The 19,993-nt window shown below is 43.3% G+C and overlaps 1 protein-coding gene across 1 annotated transcript in view; it reads right to left on the bottom strand.

The window, feature by feature from the left end:
- CARS2 (cysteinyl-tRNA synthetase 2, mitochondrial (putative)) overlaps window positions 1-19,987 on the bottom strand; it is a 62,749-nt gene extending 42,762 nt beyond the window's left edge. Inside the window, exons 1-5 of the mRNA XM_019529659.1 lie at window positions 19,905-19,987; window positions 11,592-11,709; window positions 5,283-5,354; window positions 3,868-3,973; window positions 2,461-2,544 (exon numbers count right to left, since the gene is read on the bottom strand). Of these exons, the coding sequence (XP_019385204.1) occupies window positions 2,461-2,544; window positions 3,868-3,973; window positions 5,283-5,354; window positions 11,592-11,645 (316 nt within the window). The 5' untranslated portion in view covers window positions 11,646-11,709; window positions 19,905-19,987. The remainder of the gene's footprint in view (window positions 1-2,460; window positions 2,545-3,867; window positions 3,974-5,282; window positions 5,355-11,591; window positions 11,710-19,904) is intronic.
- Between the last annotated feature and the right edge of the window lie 6 nt (window positions 19,988-19,993).

The following is a 19,993-nucleotide window of genomic DNA, read 5'->3' as shown; positions in this document are numbered from 1 at the left end:
CCACAAGACTGGAGTACTAAATGCAAGTTCTCCTGAAAGTTAAAACAAGCCAACAGGGCTTAATGCAAGTCAAAAGCAGGCCCTGGTATAAGAGGCATCACCCTGATAAAGCAATAAATTGTTCTTTGCTGAAGTTAGAATTAGCAAGTACCAATATTTAATTGCTTGTTTACCACTGTATGTCTATAGTCAGTCAAGCAAATGACTGCAGCATAGCACACCACGTTGATTATATTTTGTGTCTGAAGCAGTGTGACAGATGTACTTCCTCATTACTTCTGATGTTGTACAACTGCCGCAACAGCTTTTGTCCCTGAATTGTAATCAAGAGGTCCTCACAGCTGCCTAGTACTTTGCTCTCTTGCACTTGTTCAGCAACTCCAACAAGATTTTTTTTTTTTTAAAGGAATGGTAAATTTTAAACAGTATTACTGTGACAGGAGTATCAATATCGGCGCCTTTCTGGGAGCGGCTCCGCCCTCCTGTAATGGGCCAACCGCTTGCTTACTCGCCTGCCATGCCTTGATCTTACTTGATTACAACCATCTTCTAATCAACAGAAGGCTGCCCATTTTTCCATGCCCCAGTGACAGGGGGCACTACCTGTGGCTCCTTTTCCTTCCCTACACCGCAGCCCAAGCCTCGTAGATGGAGTTGACGTGGTTTGACCTGGGCCTTGTTATGTTCTGGCCCTCTTCTTTACACCTGGGGCTCCTCACTGCCCCCTCTCGCTCGCTCAGGGGCTCCTCGCTGCCCCCCCAACTCCAGGGCTGGGGCCAATGCACCCCAAACAAAGCTGTGCCCTCTCCGGCGCCCGGAGACCCCACACTACCATGGAGCCCCTATGAGGCCTCCTCCAACCCCTACAGCCTCATCCGGTTCTCTGGTCAAAACAGTAAACATAAAACATAAAGCCCCTGGGCTGCAACATAAAAACTAGACCATCCAGTCAAACAAAATCTACTTCCTACTAGAGAGTGAGGGAATTCGGGGGGAGGGGGGAAGGAGGGCTCCCCAACCCCAGCAACGACAGGGGGACACTCTCACTGCCAGAGTCCTCCCCTCCGTCTGTCCGAGCTGAGTCCCTACTCCCACGGCTGCTGCAGAGGGACTGCCCTCCTGGCCTCCTACCTGGGCTTAAGAAGGGATAAGCCCTGCCCCTTCCTGGTCAGCTGGTTTTACCAGTTGCCCCGGCAACCAGCACCTGTGCAGCCCTGGTGACTGGCAGCTGAGCCTCCCCCTTTCTGCCACTAGGGGTCTTCCCAGAGCAGTCTCCGCTCTCAGGCACAGGGCACCCGCGTGCACTGCGACAATTACCCACACTGAAAACTTATGCCAAATGCTTCCATGTGAGGAATTAGTTAGGTCCACCTTGCTGTAAACTATACACTGCCTTTAAAATGTCGCTCACTTATGTCCTAGGGTCCGCTGCACATTTAACAAGCTCAACATACAAGAAACCACCAGGGACCAATTAAATCTGCGTCCATCACAGGCAGACAGGCCCAAGGCCACTGTGAAGGAAGGGAGGATATTAATTTCAACGGAAAGGAAAAAAAAAGTCACAAGCTGCAAGCAAGGATAGATGCAGCTGAACATTTTCTATATGCTGTACTTAGCAAGGAAGCCAAGACTGTCCCAACCAGAACCTACCAGAGCACCTGGAAACTAACACACAGATTGGTTTTATGGTAGAGGACTAAGAAGACCCTATAACTACCATAATTCTTTCTATAGGCCAGTCTTTTTTTTTAAGACAGTTGTTTGGAAAAAATCCTAAACTACAGTACTAGATAGATGATATATCCAAATTCCATGTCACTGAAGATAATCGAGATTGCTTTGCTTTGTCCAAAACAAGGGATTTCTCACAGGGCAACTCATTCCTAGAGCAGGCCAAAAAAGGACATGCACACAGTTGGTTTGAATAGCTCATCTGAAAAAATATCCACCATAGAATGCCACAGCAGCCAGAATCAATCTCTGGAATATATAGTCCCCAGTCATTTGGGGAAAATCTAGCAGCGTCTTGGCTAATCTTACTTCTCTTTAAAAAGACAGAAAACAAAAACACACTGCTAGCCCGGCTTTAGATTTCTTTGCAAGAAATAATCCAGGCTATCTTTGCAAAGCTATCTTTGCAAGAAATAAATCAGCGGAGCTGACAATTTATCTTTCATTGGACCCAAGAACAAGTTATCCATTAGTTACAGAATAACTTCCCAATTTTCCAGTAAAAATGTAAATAGAGTAAAATTGGGGAAAAGGTGGAATCCTTAAACACACAATAAGAAAAAACAGCAAAGATTCTCCATGGTTATCGAATAGTAGTAACAGCACAGTACATACCGTTTCAGACGTTACTATTAGAACTTCATGCAAAGGATAACCAGAATTTCAGGAAGCATTTGACTGATACAAGAAGTACTGCTATAAAACCACACAAGAATGTCAGCATACCTGTTTCTTCTTGTACATCAGGATAAATACTAGTCAGCTTTCCATATTTGTTTCCCCAAGATCTGACATCAAAATAAACATTGCCTGTTAAAAAACAAATGCTGAGCTTTATTACAAAAGAGAGATGGCAATCACACTGCCGATGTGCAAAGAAACTTAAACACTTACTCTAAGAAAAACATCTGCTGTGTATCATTTCCTGAAAACACAATTCTGCTTTGGAAAGGGACTGCAAACATGGCAGTGTACGTTTCCACATTTATAGTCTCTTAATATCTAAAGATTAAATTTGCTCAGCCTGCACACAAGATTTTGCATATGTATTTTTACTGACACTCCTGTAAATGTGCCCTGGGAACTGAAAGTCATGCCAAATTCTCTCCTGCTTTCCAGTTATCAACAGGACTCTCCAGGACTCAACTGGAGCCTGACAAGTCTAATTAAGGTGCAACCAAGTTCTTTCTATAACCACAAGCCTGGTCTCTAAAAATCCAGAAAACACCATGTTTGGAAACATCTGCTCTGCAGCATATAGAGGCTTCTCACCTCCCCACAAAAGCTCCCAGGTCCCTGATTTGCACACATTTCTAGTACAACAGAAGCAAGCCAGTTCCACTATTTCCTAAACCAGGACTTCTGCAAAGAAACCATATAATGGAGTCTGGCATTAGACAGTACAGGCAGTCCTCAACTTACAAAGTTTCGAGTTACGACGTTTCGCATTTATGTTTCTAAATTGACACGTTGTTTCAACTTTGAGGTCAGTTTCAACTTTACAACGCTTGACCTGATACGACGCCATGACAGCAAACAAGTTGCTATGTCACCCATCTCCCTGGAGAACATCTGTCCAAACTTCCTTGGACACTTTCTTTAAGAAAGCAGACAAGACTACAGGAAAACCTGCAGCCAAGACTTCCAAGAAGACTCCAGCCAAGAGCCCTTCAAAAAGTCCAGCAAAGTCACCTCAAAGAAGTTCTTCCAAATCAGTAAGATTGCTATGTACAATATAAATACATTAATGTAGCTATATTACTCATCTATAAATGAATGAGTACAAAATTCTGGGTTATTTTTGGTGAAAACAGGTTATCGAGCCTTGGTTCAGGAACCAATCCCCATTTATAACATTGTTTCCTATGAGAAAGTCGGTTCTGAGTTACATTTCGATTTAAGACGCCGTTTTCAGGAACCAATTGAATCGTAAGTCTGAGGACTGCCTGTAATATTAAAAACCTACTTCCATTAAAATTTAAAAATACACAATGTTAAGATGTGTAGGAGGTGTATTAAAGCTATTTATACCATTATCCAGTATCTTAGCTGAAATGGAAAGGTATGTTATAACTAGATAAAAGCATAATTAATACTCTTATTAATACTGAACTGTACTGCTACAAACCTTACCTTTGGAGGTTGCATAGGCATGTCCATTAGCAATTATTTGTTTTATAAAAGAAATTATCTGAGGAATGTTTTCAGTCACTCTCATATATATTGTAGGTGGAAGAACCTTAAGTAAAGAAGCAATAACAACTCATTAGCCTATGCATCCCATATCCTCCTGACATGTTATTTCCATTTACGGCAAAATAAGCACTTTTGTAGGAACACTGTCAATTCAAACAACATTTTTCTCAAAATTCTGCTACTATAATAGTCCCAGTTGGCATCTAAACTGACAATTACAAAAAAGCTAGCAAAAAATAAAAACAGACATTTTTCTCCATTCTTCCTCAATTGATCTGCCTTGTGCATTTAAAACATATAAGCCAGATGCAGAGTATTTTAAAGGCACTGGAAAGACAGATCTCTCCACCAAACTTTAAATCAGGCTCTGTTTATATATTATTAATCATGTTACACTTTTGCCAGAACCAGAGTTGGACCCCATTGTGCTAGACCCTGTGCAAAGACAGGCTAAGACAGGGGTGGGCAAAATGGCAGACCTGGCTGGCAGCCAGATTCCATTTCCCAGCAGCCCCTGCCCATATGGCTGGGGCTCGTTTTGACAGAGACCCCAGCACCAGCTGCACTGTGATAGCACAAGGCTGCACTTTCCGTGGAAACCAGCCCCAGCAGCACTGGCAAAGCTTATAGCAGGACGGAGAGCTGCTCCGGAGCCGCTGGGAAACTTGTGGTGGTAACAGCATGGTCCAGAACCAGGGCAGAGGCACAATCTGCAGCCTGCATGCTCTGGGCATTCAGGCAGTGGGTTGCAGCTCTGTCCCGGCTCCAGACCACACTGTCACTGCTGTGAGGATCCAGGGCAGAGCTGCGACCTGCAGCCTGCGTGCCTCTGCCCTGGCCCCAGACCATGTTGTCACCATCGCAAGATCCTAGCGGCTCTGGAGCAGCTCCCCACTCAGCCAGCACTGCCGGGGTCAGTCTCCATGGAAACCCCAGCCTTGCACAATCACAGGGCAGCTGCTGCTGAGGTCTTCATTGAACCAGCCCCAGCCATGCAGGCAGGGACTGCTGAGAAATGGAGTCCAGTGCCAGCTGGATTTGGCTCATGGACTGGACTTTGTCCACGCTTGGACTAACTACTGCTGCACTAAGAACTTAACAATAGTTCATCCCTTCACCTGAACAGTCAGTTTCTTCTTTACCAAAAGGAACATAAAGGGGCCAGATGTAACAAAGAACTTTTAAAAGAAATGTTAAAAAACAAACAAACCATACTTTACCATAAATTGAACATTTTTTTAAATTAGCCAATATAGGGGGGGGAAAAAAGCAGATTGTCAGTGCCCCTTTATCAAATAAACAAACTTTATCATTCTTTCAAGTTTAAAAGCTCAAATATCAAATATTTGCACCTTTAATGCAGCCATATCTTGTTTAAAGCCTTCTTCGTAAATACGAGCAAGAGCTGGCGGTGATATATTCATCTGAAGAATAGGCAAATTAGTAAGTTGTAAATCAAAGGATTACTATAAAATATTGCAATCTTTTATCAGTTAGTTAATGGCTAATTAGAAAGCTCAAAATCCCCAAGGTAAAAAGTCAGAAAGGCATATTAATCTAACATTCAGCTGGGAAGCTATAAAAAGATATTTATAACATAAAAGTGATAATGTTTAATTTTTCTGTTTGAATTACAGAAATAATATTTTAATCCTTATTTTTATATGCAGAAAGCAACTAAAGTTAACTTCATAAATCTTTATTTTTATGCAGTAAAGGGCTTCACTTCCGGGGCTAATGTTAAATGGCTCAGGAGTTCACTCTGACCCGTTACTGAGAGGGGACACTGACATATACCATTTGTCAGAGACATAGAACACAGACTCCCAGACATAAATCAGACAGGATATTAATTTTATGATAAAAGTAAAAAAAAATGAGATACTTCAACTGGTCATTGTTAGTCATATTTTTAACATAACTGGGAAAAATGAACAGAGACAGTTACATATTCTGGCAAACAGGATGGCCATAACAAAATCTGTTCACTTCAAACAAACTTTAGTTGACAGCTAGACAGAAATGATCTTCACAACTGAACAAATCAGTGGAAAGCAGAAGTAAAGAGGAAGTTTCCAATACCCAGCATAACCCAGGGTTTGAAACATTAACCAAAACAAAACCTTACACAACATGGAAGAGCTAGATGATCACACTTTGTACAGTTTCAGGTTTCTCGTATACCTTCAAATTCTGATCTAAATGATGGAACTTGACGAAGCCAAGACACAGATACAAAACCACTCAAACCAGAGGATTTATGCATCAAGAAGTTTCAGGTAGAGGTGCACCAATATATTGGCCTGATATCGGATCGGTACCAATATAAAGAAGATTGGCTGTATTGGAAACTGGCCTGATGGGGCCAATAGTTTGGCTGATAAGAATACCAGTGCATGCACGCAGCTGAAGCAAAGCACTCAGGCAGTGAGGAGCAGAGCCCAGCAGCGTGGAGAGCTGCCTCCAGCTGGTAAGTCAAGTCTGTTGTGGTGGAAGGGGAAAAGGGGGAGAAGGGGCATGGGGGCAGATCACCCCTCCCACCCCGGAGTGAGGGAAGGAGGGAGCAGAGGCAGATGGGGCATGGCATGGGGCCGCGGCTTGTGGGGGGGAGGAGGGGGCTGCCCTGCTGCACCCACCCAGGGGTGGGGGCAGGAAGGGGCATGTGCCCCCAGATCTGCACAGGACAAGCAGATGGCCTGCAGCTACGGGTTGAAGCCGGGCTTTTCTCGCTGGGGGCTGGGCCTTCTGAGGGTGCTACAGCCACCCCAAAATTTCACCGTAGCTCCCTACCAGCACCACCACTGCCGTATGCCCAGCGCAGCCCCGGCTCAATACCCACCACCCCCCATGCAAGACAGAGGCACAGCTCATCGGGGCTGGGGGTGCTCCCTCCCAGCACTGCCACCGCAGCCCTGACTCTTCCCAGCACATGGGGGAAGATGGGGGTTGAACCAGGAAAAGCTGGGCTGCACTGGGTGCATGGCAACGCTAGGAGGGAGCTACAGTGAAATTTGGACCTGTGCATATTGATTGACCGCAGGATGATCATGAGCTGCCAATGCAAGACTATTGAGAAAAAAAAAAGCTCATGCAAGGGTGTATTAGGTGTGGTATATGCAATAGAGACAAGGTGGTACTAATACCACTGCAGAAGGCAATGATAAGACCCTAGTTAGGATACTCTGTGCAGCTCTAGTCACCAAAGTTCAAAAAAGATTAACCTGCAGTGGAACAGTTCAAAGGAGAGTCATTAAAATAACTTAAGCTTGGCTTGTTTAATTTAGCAAAATAGGGAACTGGAGAGAAGATTTAATCACTTTTTATACATACATTTGTGGGGTAAGCATCAGAGATGAGGAAGAGCTTTAGGGGCTGAAAAACAGCACTGGCACAAAATCAAAAGGCTATAAACTGGCTATGGATAAAATCATACTGGAAATTAGAAAAGATTGCTAACTATCAAAACTCTAGTCTTGGAATACTCTTCCAAGCAAAGCGGCTTGGGCAAGAAACTTGAATCTCTTTAAGATGGAACTGGATTGGAAGGGAGTTCTGACACACCACTCTGTGATGCAGGGCATGGATCTGCCGGGCCAGCTGGGGGCAAAAAGGTAGCTCCTGAACATGTGGGAGGCCCCTCATAATCCCCCACCTCAGGACTTTTGCCAATTTCTAGTCAAGACTGGTTAAGAAATTTCACTTCTCAGAAGCTACTGCCTTCTCTCTAAGGAAGTGGGCCACAGCTAAGGCTGGGGATCTTAGACTGGGATGTGCTCATGCTTATGCCATTATTTACACAACCCAGAGGTTCTTAGCTCAAGTTTTCCACTCAGGTCATGCAAATCACAAAAACTCAGGTTATGATGCAGATTTTCCCCTAACTCAGTTTGGCATAGACTATTGTGAGTTTTTACCTTCCCTGGTAGCATGAGGCATGGGTATTTACCCTAGGATCTTCTGAGTATATACACTAATGAACTACTTCGCTGTTGCTGCAGTAGTAGGGCACTGATAGGGCCCTTGTCTCCCCTGCTTTTACCAATGACATATAATAGGGTATTTATTGTTCAGGTATTTGTCTGATTGTGGGTGAAGGTTTGAAGTGTTTATTTGGGGGATTCCTTCAATTGGCAACTATCTGCAAACAGAGAGGACTAGACTGTGGCCCAGGGAAGACCTTCCAGTCCTATGTTCTAAAAGGAATACAAATTTAGGTATGAGAAATAGACAAGGGAACTGAAAAAATTAACAGCATTAATATACAAGGATAAAAATCTTTTGACATAAAAACTAACTACTTTGTCAACTGGGTTAACAAAATATTTGGAGGAATACTTCTGATACAAAACCAAAGAAGTTGGACTTCAAAATTAATTTTACTTGCTTTGGATATGACCCTTACCCCCACTGATTAACAACTGGCTGAAGGGCTCAAAACACAGGGTAAAGACTACTGCCCATGGACTGTAGTACTAATGGACTACTGCCCTAGTAGGATAAGATGCCAAGACCAGCAACAGGACAGTGTTACTGAATACCATAAAAACAGGTAGGAGACATCAAAGTGCCACCCGCTGCTGTTCTAAGACACTGAAGCACCCTGCAAGGAACAAAATTGTAGGGCTTGGTAAAAACAAAAGCATCCTTTAGAAAATTACTGCTAAAAGCTCCAATGATTAAAATGTTAATAGTGACAGAACAGTGTAGAAAGTGATCCAGAATTCTTTAAATGGCAACAGCAACTTCTTCTAAAACTAAAATATTCAATATGACGCTCCTACGAAGATGGAATTCTCAAGACACATATTTTGTATTTTTTAGGTGCTGGTCTGTTGCCATAAAAATACACTTAAGGGGAAGATGAAGAAAAGCTAAAATCTGTTTTACGAAAAGCATTATAGAGCTAACCTAAGAACTCTCTACAGTTAACTGTGTGCATCTATACACGCTATTAGCATTCAGCAATAAACCACAGCACTTACTGCACTGGAGTTTATTGGTCCCAAGCACACCAGCTGAACATGGACCAGGGACCACAGCAGGCTGAGCCAGGCTGGAGCAGCCCTGACTAGCAATGGGCCGGGGGGGCGGGGCGGGGTGGAGGCCAGCCCAGGACTGCTCTCACCTGGCTGCACATGCTATAGGGGGACTGGCTGGGGCACGAGGGTGTTCCAGTGCTGGGCTAGCCAACAGGAAGCCCCCACACTGAGGTACAATTGTGGCCCCGCCAACCAAGTCAGCATCTACATGTGCATTACTACACATGACAAAACAATGCAGCAGAGTAGTACTACACAGCAGGGCCACAGAGGTAGATATGAGACATTTATTGTGAGCTAAATAGTATACACCGCAATAAATGTCTTGTGTAGACCACTGTAACCTTACAAAAAAACCCAACCAAACAAAAAACAAAACAAAACAAAACCCCATGGAGCTTAGACCCAAAGTCTCATAACATGTTTACTATTGTTCCAGTAGGCAAGAGAGTTACCAGGTTTTCAAAACTAAAAATTAAAAGTTTAAAAATAATTAGCCCATACAATAAAGATTCTATCAAATTTGATAAAGATTTTATCAAATATGATAAGAGGCAGACTAATAATTCTTTAAGCTCGGTTAGTAAAACTGACTCCATTACCATCCTGTTGATAGAAATTTACTGTCATAAAGCTTTTAAATTTAGACTATCATTCTAAGAAATCTGTGCAAGAGCTGGCAGTTACCAGTCATTTTTACTAGGGACCCTGCCCTGCAAAGATTTTTAAACACATTTAAAATGAAGCCTTTGAGTTGTACCATTTGAGTTCAGGGCCTAGGTAACAATTAAAGACCAATCCCTATAAAAAGATTCATGTGGGCAGACACCAGAGGTGCTGAGCACTTATAGCCAACTGGATGGAAGATGCGTGTCATGAATTTTAGTGTCTCTATAACAACTAATTTCAAAGGCAACTATTGTACTTACTCAAATCCAAGATGAGTTTTTTTTCCCCCATTCAACATGAACAGGGATCTGGGTTTTCCATTCGCCACTGAAAAGAGGCACTAAAACCTGGATTTCCTCATTTTAAAGAGAAAACAACCACAGGAAATGGTGGGTTTCCCCTTTCAGGCCCGCAGAATTCCAGGCTGCAAGGGGCTGGGTGAAGTAGGAGGAGGACAGTCAAGCAGGGGGCGCCGTGTAGCTCGAGGAGCAACTCCCACAGGTAAACCTGGCAGGGGGGGAATTGAGGCCCCCTCAGGGAAGGAGAAAGGGAGGGAGTGGGATGGAGTCATAGATGGCTCATTGGGGAGGGACTGGCACCCCACCACTGCATGGACTCCTGGGAGGAGAAGGCATATGGGGGGGCATATCCCCCCAGATTTGTGCACAGAACGGGGACAGGCTGCCCACTGTTGACTCTGACTCCCTGCCTTGTTGCCCTCCTCCCCGGGGCCTCTGCAACCCCGTGAGCAGGACCCAGTGTAGCAGGACAGAAAAAAGGGCGGGGAAGCTTGATGCTGCCACCGCCACAAACCCTGCGCCACCATGGCAAAGCGTCTCCTGCCCACCTGGCAGCAGTGGGAGGCACAATCCCATGCCACCATCCCCACTGCTGCCTGGCAGGCAGGATCACCTCAGCAGGGCAGCACTTGGCTCCTGGTGGCAGTGTCGAGCTTCCCCACCCTGCTGGGGAGACAGCAAGAGGGCAGAGAGCCCGAGCCCACAGGGCATAGCTTGCATCCACCCGCTGCCACAAGCTCACAGGCAGCAGCACAGGTGCTGCTGAGTGGGGCAGGGGGTTGCAGACCTGGGTCCCTGGCCCTGTAGCCCTGGCAGTTGGGGGTATCCTCTGGCAGGGCTGAGGGGGCTGTGGGTTGCAAGTAAGGGATTTTTAGTTAGAGAATTTGCAATTTTAAAGAGAGAAAAATCAGGATCCCTGAACACAAGTTTCTCTCTTACATTCAGGGAATGGCCAGAAGTGTGGCTTGAGGCTGGAGCTAGAGCTGTTCCTACTTCCTAGCAGAGGCCAGGGCCAGAGTCATCATGTCCTCTGTGCCCCGAGCCAGAGCTAGAACCAAAGCTGCCACACTTGGGTAAGTAGCAGTGCGGGAATGCAGAGGGAACAGGTGGTGCACAGGTGTGGGAGGAGGGAAGGGGTGCTGGCAGCAGGGTGGGGTCAGTGATGGGGAGAAAACAGGTGGCAGAGTGCATTTTTATGCAAGAATTACATGATCATTTTACTGTCATAAGCAGTCAAAGATTTCTGCTTTGTACTCCTATATGTATTTATGACCAAAACAGAAGATAATCCTGTAAAATAAAATGGTGGATCTTTCTCTGTTTTATTGAGCTAAGAAAAGCTAGAGTATTCAGTGCTTTGCCAGCATCAGGTGGCATGAAAGCTACCGTGGAGGACATCTTCAGCCTACTATTTATCAGGAACAAATTCCATTGAGATTTAGTACAAGTGTACATTTGGAAATAACTGATTATGCTTCGAAAGATGACAAATTAACCAAAGTGTTTTGTGTACAAATCAATAGGACACTGGCAGGGATTCAGCACACCCATAAATAAGATCATATTGATAAGTTATCCCAGGGACTAATTAACCGGATTTCACTGTATATGAAATGCTACAATCTGGTATCAAATTATGTATGAAAGTGTTTACCTCATTGGCTCTTTTAATTATTTTGTCATCTATGTCCGTTATCCCCATCACCATGACGACTTCATTTCCAAAAAACTTAGTTAGAATTCTTCGAATAATATCAAATCTAACATAGGAACTGAAAGAGAAAAACAAAGACTTAAAGATGTATTGATGGTCATTTCCAATAATGCAATTAACAAACAATATTGAAACACCTATTAAAAAAAAAAATCTCTGATTAACTTAACAATATATGAATTTTGCAGTTATATAGAAGTAGAAGGAAAAAAAACAAGCAATGACTTTTAAGAAATACACAATGCATAGACAGAATGCTCTTCCAGAACTAGTTGTATTCTGGAAAAAAAAAAAAAGTTATGCAAATCTCAGTTGAACTGCTCTACCCTCTTCTGGCACATGTGACACATTACATCAATTTTTCAAACGTAATTCTTTTGCTGCACGCATCTCTTTAAAACAATATATGGAAGAGAGTTTTCATCCTAATGTTAAGCAGAGGCCTTGCACTTCAAATTAATACATATCATATGTAGGAACTCTATATTCATCTACTAAAATTAACACCCTGATTACATTCCAAGTCAGATTTGCAATGACAATGCAGAAGTAAGCCAAATATATCAATATCACCATGTTAAAATTGTATGTTAAGAAACAAAAGGGCTAAAAACACATTGGCCTTAAGTCACACACATGGCACAGAGCTTTTTGGCTACTAAGAAACATTGTTTTAAGGGTTTAAGAGATTATTGTTTCAAGTTATTCAGGGACTTCCTCACAAATTCATTGTATTTATATTTGCAGACTTTATTAATCTATAATTGATATGCCCTAGGAAACCATTTGCTACTGCAAGAATCTCTGGTCATATTTCCAGAGATGTGTATTTATTTAATCCCTCCCTTCCTTGACCTTCACTTATACCCATGATTATAGCGTCTCAGCAAAAGGCTCTCTCTGGCAAGGTTTGAACATCTTCAGCTCTGACCAACTTCAAAGAAAATTGAAGATACCATATTCAGAGGGACTAGGTCCAGAAGGATATTCCCAAATATCTGTTTTCCATTTTATCAAACATACTGAACACACCAAATCCTACAAATACCATAATCAGTCAAAACAAACTAAAATAAAGGAACTGTACAAAGAGAACTGTGTCCCTCCACTCAACTGCATGGATCACATGAATGCATTTATATGTAAAGTACCCACACTACCCTCCTATGAAGAAGTTATTTTAATTTTTGCTGGAATTGCACCATATTAAAATATGCTCTTAGAATGCAACACACAAAATTAAGAAACAAGTCATATTAATGAATCCTCAGCTCATGCTAGGCAGAATCCTAATCTATAACACTATTTGGTTTAAATCCATCAAAACACAAGAACCTCAGGCCCATATCAAAGGGATCCTGTCAATATCAAAAAACAAAAACTTAAAAATTAGATCTACCAGTATTGTGGCTTCCTCTATCAGAACATGCACAAAGGTTGTATTGCCCCCCTCTGCTATGCAGCTCCATTCCATTTTGGAACAAACCTACTGCAAGTATGCAGAAATCCTGCCCTTTTGGCATTTCTGAGAATACGATTCTTTTATACCTCACCAGTGAATGTGCTGACAAGAAAGAAAGCAGATGGGCGGAACCAGGCAGCTGGTACAACCGATACCTGTAACAAGAAGGTAGATTGTAGCCATGTTGGTCTAAGGACATAGGCAGACAAGAACCTTGTCCGCCTGTGACAGGAAGAAGCCCATCTCCTGGGTTTCTAATCACTCAGGATCACCCAGCTGAGAAGCTGGATTCTAACCAGGTTGCAATTCTCATGTCAGTAAATTGATACCCATTTGAGAATTAAGAAAAGAGTTGGGTTGGGCTTTTTTATTTTATATTTTTAATACACAAATGCAGCTCCTTTGATATGATTTTCTTAAACAGGCATAAGTGGCATTATACAAAAGTACAACAACCACCTTTTTGAGCCTAGCAGGTGCAACATACTAAACAAACGAGGTTGCTTGTGTGACTTTTTAAAACAAAAAGAAACAATGTCATTCTTTCAGGAATGCCCGATGTATATTTAAAAAAAATGAAAAATCAATGTATTTTAAGAATGTTTATGTACATGGACTTCACAGGCCACAAAAGATTCAACAGAACCAGACTGACAGCAAAATTTCTCTTCATGTTGTTGCATGGCTTGGCTCACACACACACTGTTCTCATTAGTTCCCCAGCATCTTTCCCAATTAGTTGCCTGTCTCATGAACCCCCTTCAGGAAAAAACTGACCTGCAGCTTCTAAAGCTGCACTTCAAATAAAAAGAACTCTCCAGTCAAGAGACAACTACAGAGGAAAAATATGAAGGCCATTTGCAGGCATTAAAATTAAGAAATAAATAAAGTGGTGCTTTACTATGAACTTAGCATGCACCCATGCTGAGCCCAGCACATGCCCAGAAGAGGCATTGCATTACTTGGACCCAAATCACTCAACATCCGTATAGGTCAGGTGCTTTGGTTGGGGCTTTTCTGGCTCTTCTCTAATAGCTGGCTGAGTCAGCTATTGGAGAGAAGCACCAAAAAAAGTCCTGATGAAGTGCACAACCCATACAGACACTGCAGAGCCAGGTCAAAGTAACACGCTGCTTCTTCCAGTAAAGCATGGTTTTTGTTGTTTTGTTTTTTATTTAACAAGCAGCTGAAAATCGCAAGTAATCAAGTTAACACTTCAATTATGTCTTAACTAAGGAAAAGAATTGAAGGACATGATTTCATAAGAAAGTCACTGCTGACAAGTGCAAGATTTTTCCCTTTGAAAGAGTAAACTAAGTTTATCATATACAACAATGGAGTTTAAATTCATTTCAATGCTCTAAGAAAAAAAAAAGAGACACGCACACTGATGCCACTGTGGACAGTTTAATTAAACAGTTCAATTAAAGCCTCTAATAAATACACAGCAAACAAAATACAAGGATGCAAAATGGAAGGCACAGAGTTGCGTTATAATCTCTATCAATAAATGGTACCCTCACATTTCGGATGCAGCATTCTGGTCTACCCACCCTTGCCAAAAATAGGATATAGCAGGTTCAAAGATGAACCCATGATGAAAAGAGAGGCAAGGTGAAACTTCCAGACAGGGAAAGATTGAAAAGACTGGAGCTGTGTATTTCACAGAAGGGACAAAAGGGACTATATAAAAGGAATGGAGAGGGGAAACAAGGGTGCTTTTTTATATACCCCCTGCACCAAAGGCCTGCAAAAGGGAGGAGGAGAAGAAACAAACAACAGATAATAGCAAAAGGTGGAGAGGAGGAAGCCAAAAGAAAATCAGATTGAAGAAAAGAAAAACATTCTGAAAAAAATCAAAAAGGGTGAAATTCCCCGTGGTGCAAAAGGCCTGCTGAAGGCCAACTGCACAACTTAAGACCCATTCTTAAGCAAGATGAACACAGGCAGAACAGACAGAGATGGGTCTCCACACCTGGGCTGAAATAGGACAAAAAATGGGAACTGGGATAAGGAAGAGGAAGAAAAGGATAAATAAAGGGGGTAGCTTTAATACTGAGATTCAATATACTTGAATATGTACAGCTTGGCCCCATCCCCTGCAAGTGGCACTGCCTGGGCCACACCTGCCAAGCACCAAGCCCAGCCCCGAGAGCAGTGCTGCTTTGGCTGTGCCAGTCGAGTCTGGCCCCAGCCCCTGCAAGTGGTACGTGTCCACCTCCCAGGTGCCTGGCCCATAGTGAGGACATGCAGAGGCCGATACAAGTTGACGCCATATTTCTCATCCAAGAAGTCAGGATTTTTGTAGATCTGGTGTAGAAAGTGACTTAACTTCTTGGATCAGAAATATAGGATCACCTTATGCATTGCATCAACTTGTATCCCATGAAATACAGGAACTCAAAATGTGCTACGGTCTATGTAATATCAGTTTAGAAGTGAGCTACTGAAATGTATGTTTTAATATTCTACTGAACTAGATGTATACATTTAGCACTTGATTGCAGGGGACTAATATACATTATAATTCTTCTGCATTCCAGTATATGTACTAATGTTGGAATGCAGAAGAGTTACATTTTCATAAATCTTCTGGTGATGTACAACTTTAATCTTACCAGGATGCTACTAGATGCTTGGTTTTGCTATATGTCCTTCAATAACATGTACCTCAACACTCTCTCAAATCTTAGCACTCTCAACCTGGACTCGATGATCTCCCGAGGTCCCTTCCAGCTCTAATGTCTATGAAAACCTGCAAATTAAAAAAAGGTCTCTGAGGGTTGCAGTCATTCTTCCTTTCATTAGCACTAGATTAGAGAAAATTTCTAAAATGTTTTTCCTGTTCTAGTGTAGGATTAATAGTATAAAAAAAATGTAAGACCCACTACCCCAAAATAAAGTAGGTGGAAGAGCCTAAAATGAGTTGCTGGTGAAATAGGCATTTATTGATACAGTACATTTAATATTTTTCCCTCAAACAATTACATTAAGTTATTCTTTCAAAATGACCAGTGTTAGTGTTTAAATTCCAAAAGTCCTAAACAAGTTTAACTCCTAGGAACTGCTATTTGAAAGTTAACATATAACATGCTTCATTTTTAACCCACCACTACAGATAAAGATGATACTCAAAAATGAACCATATTTAAGTGAAAGCGATTCTGGTACAGTTTCCTGATTCTAACCCAGATTAGCCACCCAAATCCTAGAAATCATTCTCAGAACTGGAAACAACAACAGGTATAATATGCACAAAGGATATAGCAACATTTAAGTTTTGTGAGTAAAATAATGAGAGGTTGCCAATTTTATTGAGCTTAGATATCAGCATTTAAAATAGATATATGGAAATAAATATTATAACTCTCATTCAACAGTTAAATGTAAAGTGTAAAAGGAATTGCAACACAAGGGGTTCAGAAATATAACTAATCAAAAGTTAGTACAGAAACAGGAGCCAGTGAAGTGACATGAGCTAAGAATGAGCTGGAAAAAAATACCTTCCCTTAGAGATACAGCAAGATGTAATCAGCTGATTACAAAAATACTACAGACCATGATCTCTTGCTCAAGTGAACACTGGCAGGTTCCAGTGGTCTTCTGCAGAAGCCACAGATTTTAGGATTTCACAGGATCAAGCCCAGTTTTAGTAAAGCTGGTTGCAACTCTGCTGCATATGATCAAAGTATTTTCCAAAGTAATTTCTCCTCTACCTATGCAACACATCCCTCTCGGAGGCCTGATGTGTTCATGCTTTCCTAGAGAAGCTCCAAACTGAGTGTACTAACCAACCATCAAGGAAGCTAACTCCAAACCACAACTGAAACAAGCTGCCAGGGAAATTTAGGGAGATTTGCAGTACCCACCCAAACTGTACATCCCTCCTGTTCTTGTAGGAATAATGAGTGATCCAAAGAGTTAGAAAGGTTAGTAACCCTGAGATGAGTAAAAGGACCCCGTTAATTGATGGAAGGGGGAGTGTTGACAAGTTTATGCTCTTTGGTTTTTATAAACAAAAAAGGAACTGAAATATTTGTATCAGGGGAATGGAAAGTTATGTGGGTATTTCAAAAGGCTATACTCAATCCCCGCCCCCTTATCAGCCTTAAAACAGTTCTTTTTAAACCAGGCCAACTGCCCTGTGCTGTTTTTCTAGATGCAGATACTGTAAGCAAACTAAATGTCACAAAGAAATAATTCTTGCAGCATGAAACTGTCAGCTGTGATAAAAAGAGCTGCCCTTCTTACAGATCAGAAAGGCTAAATCTTATTTCAACTTTACATGCCTAAGGGGGGGTTATATAGTTGCATAACTGCAATTTTTGGCATTTATGAAGAATTTGGATTCAATTTCCAGCTGTGACAGGATACAACCACACAAGTTTAGGCATATCTGCTGGAAGTACAACAGGGGAGGTAGAGGGACCTTGCAGCCTTAGCCTGATAACCTAGTGGCTAGGGCATTTAGCCAGGGCATGGAAGACCCAGGTTCTAGGCCCCATTCACATACGCTGAACTTAAAACCTACATCTCCCACTTCCCAGCAAAGAACTCTAACCACCTGGCCATGCCTTACCCATCCCTTGGCTGCCCAGTAGGCAAGAAGAGTGCTAGAGAAGGAGGAAAGATATGTCGGATCAAAAAGAGGCTGAATTTTCTTCTGCTTTGTTTACAAGATAGCTACTACCCTGGAAGATCCTGTGTTCTGGCCTTACAACAGCCATTTTGTACCTTGTTCATAACATTTGTTGAATAAAACAGATATAGCACCACGATAGTTTCTTTCCCACTGAGGACCACATCCTACCTCTAGTTTAATTTGCCTCCTACTAGCCCTATATACCCCCCCCTCCTGTCTGCCCAACAGAAGGTTTAGAATTTGCTCTGTCTAGTATCTAGCCCAGGGATGGGCAAAATGAGGACTGACAGGCCATTCTATCCAGCCCTGGGGGCCCTCCCAAAATTAAGAAAACTAATATTTATCTACCCCTGGCTGCCTGTCACACAGCCCTTGATGGCTTGCCAAAAACTCAGTAAGCAACCCTCTGCCCAAAATAAGTGCCCACCCCTGATCTAGCCTATGGCCTAGTAGTCATTGGAACAATTTGCTAAGAAATAGACACTGGAAATACAAACACCTTCCATGTGAAAGAGGCCTAGAATTAAGGTCTCCTAGTACCTGGCTGAGTGCCCTAACCATTAGCCTATGGAGCAAAGGAAGAGGACCCTTCTCCTCCTCCAACTTGTTATGATTTCTCTGCAAACAGATTTTGGGAACTTGCTCGGTATTAGAGCTGTGCCCAAGAGCTTCTGTTCCAATGCGGTGCCTTCACAGACAGTGTGGAGCCTTCTGAACATATTCTGAAGGAAAGTATAGATCGCAACTACACAGAAGCCAAACTCTGTTTAAGCACCAAAAATTGCAGTCGCACAGCTGTGCAAGTGCCACTTAGGTATATAAAAGTTGAAGCAGGATTTCATACAAACATAGAGAAGTATGGCTGGAAGAGTCCTCCAGAAATCATCTAGTCCAACCCCCTGCCTGAGGCAGGATCATTCCTATCCAAACCACCCCATGCAAACCATCATCTAAACTCTACATAAGAGTACAGTAATTTAGTCCTATGCATCTTTCAGTCTGTCTGCACTAGACGACATGCAAAAACATACAGTCACTTGCAACAGAGCAGTTTGTTCTTCAATGTTAATGAAATACAAACTCAGCTGTTAACACAATTCTCTATTTTTTTTGTAAATCCAAATTACCTCCAGCCTCTCAGCCACTCTTGTTCTGCGTTTCAAACTGAACTGCACAGCAGACTCATCCCTGTTACACGCCAGCTGTGTTCGGCAAGCACAATCCGCGATCATTCATGCATGCCAACAGATGCTTCCCCCAAAAATTAAGTCCCCGCTCAAACAGACAAGTTGCCAGCATGATCAGAAACTGGGTGTATCCACTCACTAAGGGCTGACCAAACCCTGACATAGAGAATAGGCCTCTTCCTACCATTAATGCTACCACATACCCACCACACCCCAAGCTGCACTTGGAAGAGGGGCACCTGAACACGCTTGCCCAAAACTCATTTCCAAGGCGGGGTGGAAATGGAAAAAAAAAAAAAAAATCCTTTGAACCAAACAAGCCATGTTTCCAGAGGCCATGAGCTTTTGTTTTTGGCTTCTAGGCCAGCAGCTGCACAACTTTCTCCCATGCAAAGTGTCAATGCTGTACCAACTAAGTTTGGTGCCCAGGTCAAAGCCTGCAGCAACAGACTGTCCTCACCCTATGTACAGATCCAGGGGGGCACACCCCCCCCTCACAGTACTTGCCCAGGAGCACACGCAGTGGCAGGTGCCACCCTTCCCCCATCCCTATGCTCCCCAAAAACGAGCTGCTCACAGCTCCCCACCCTCCCCCCTTTGCTTCAAGACCTGGGGCAGTTACCCCGCTGGCTCCCCTTGCTGCAGCACTGCATAGCCCCGCGGTGCCCCTGGGAAGACCTTAGCGCCTCCGGAAAGACGCTGGCTTGGTGCCCCCATTTTTTCTTAGCCTCCGGAGAAATAACGGGGCCGCAAGAATACCCCGAAAGACCCCACTGCCGCGTGAAACCTCTGGGGTTATATCAAGGCCTTTCGGCTAAGGAGCCTGCCTCGAGCAAGGGGCGGGAAGAAGGTTCCTGCCAGCCCCGGGGTGGCCTCGGCAGAGCGGCGCTGCTCGGGCAGGGGCCGGCGGGGACGGCAGTAGCCCGCCAGGCGCCCCCGGCTCTGCAGCGCGCGGCACTCACCAGGCATGACCCAGGTGCGCGTGGTCGTACACGGTGGGCCCGCAGCTGTACCTGCAACAGACGCAGCCCGTGAGTTGCGGCAGCGGCGG

The sequence above is a fragment of the Crocodylus porosus genome, unplaced genomic scaffold (assembly GCF_001723895.1).
Source record: "Crocodylus porosus isolate Cpor-Errol unplaced genomic scaffold, CroPor_comp1, whole genome shotgun sequence".
NCBI lineage: Eukaryota > Metazoa > Chordata > Crocodylia > Crocodylidae > Crocodylus > Crocodylus porosus.
The sequence above is the reverse complement of the archived record's forward strand: the minus strand, read 5'-3'. Positions and strand labels throughout refer to the sequence as shown.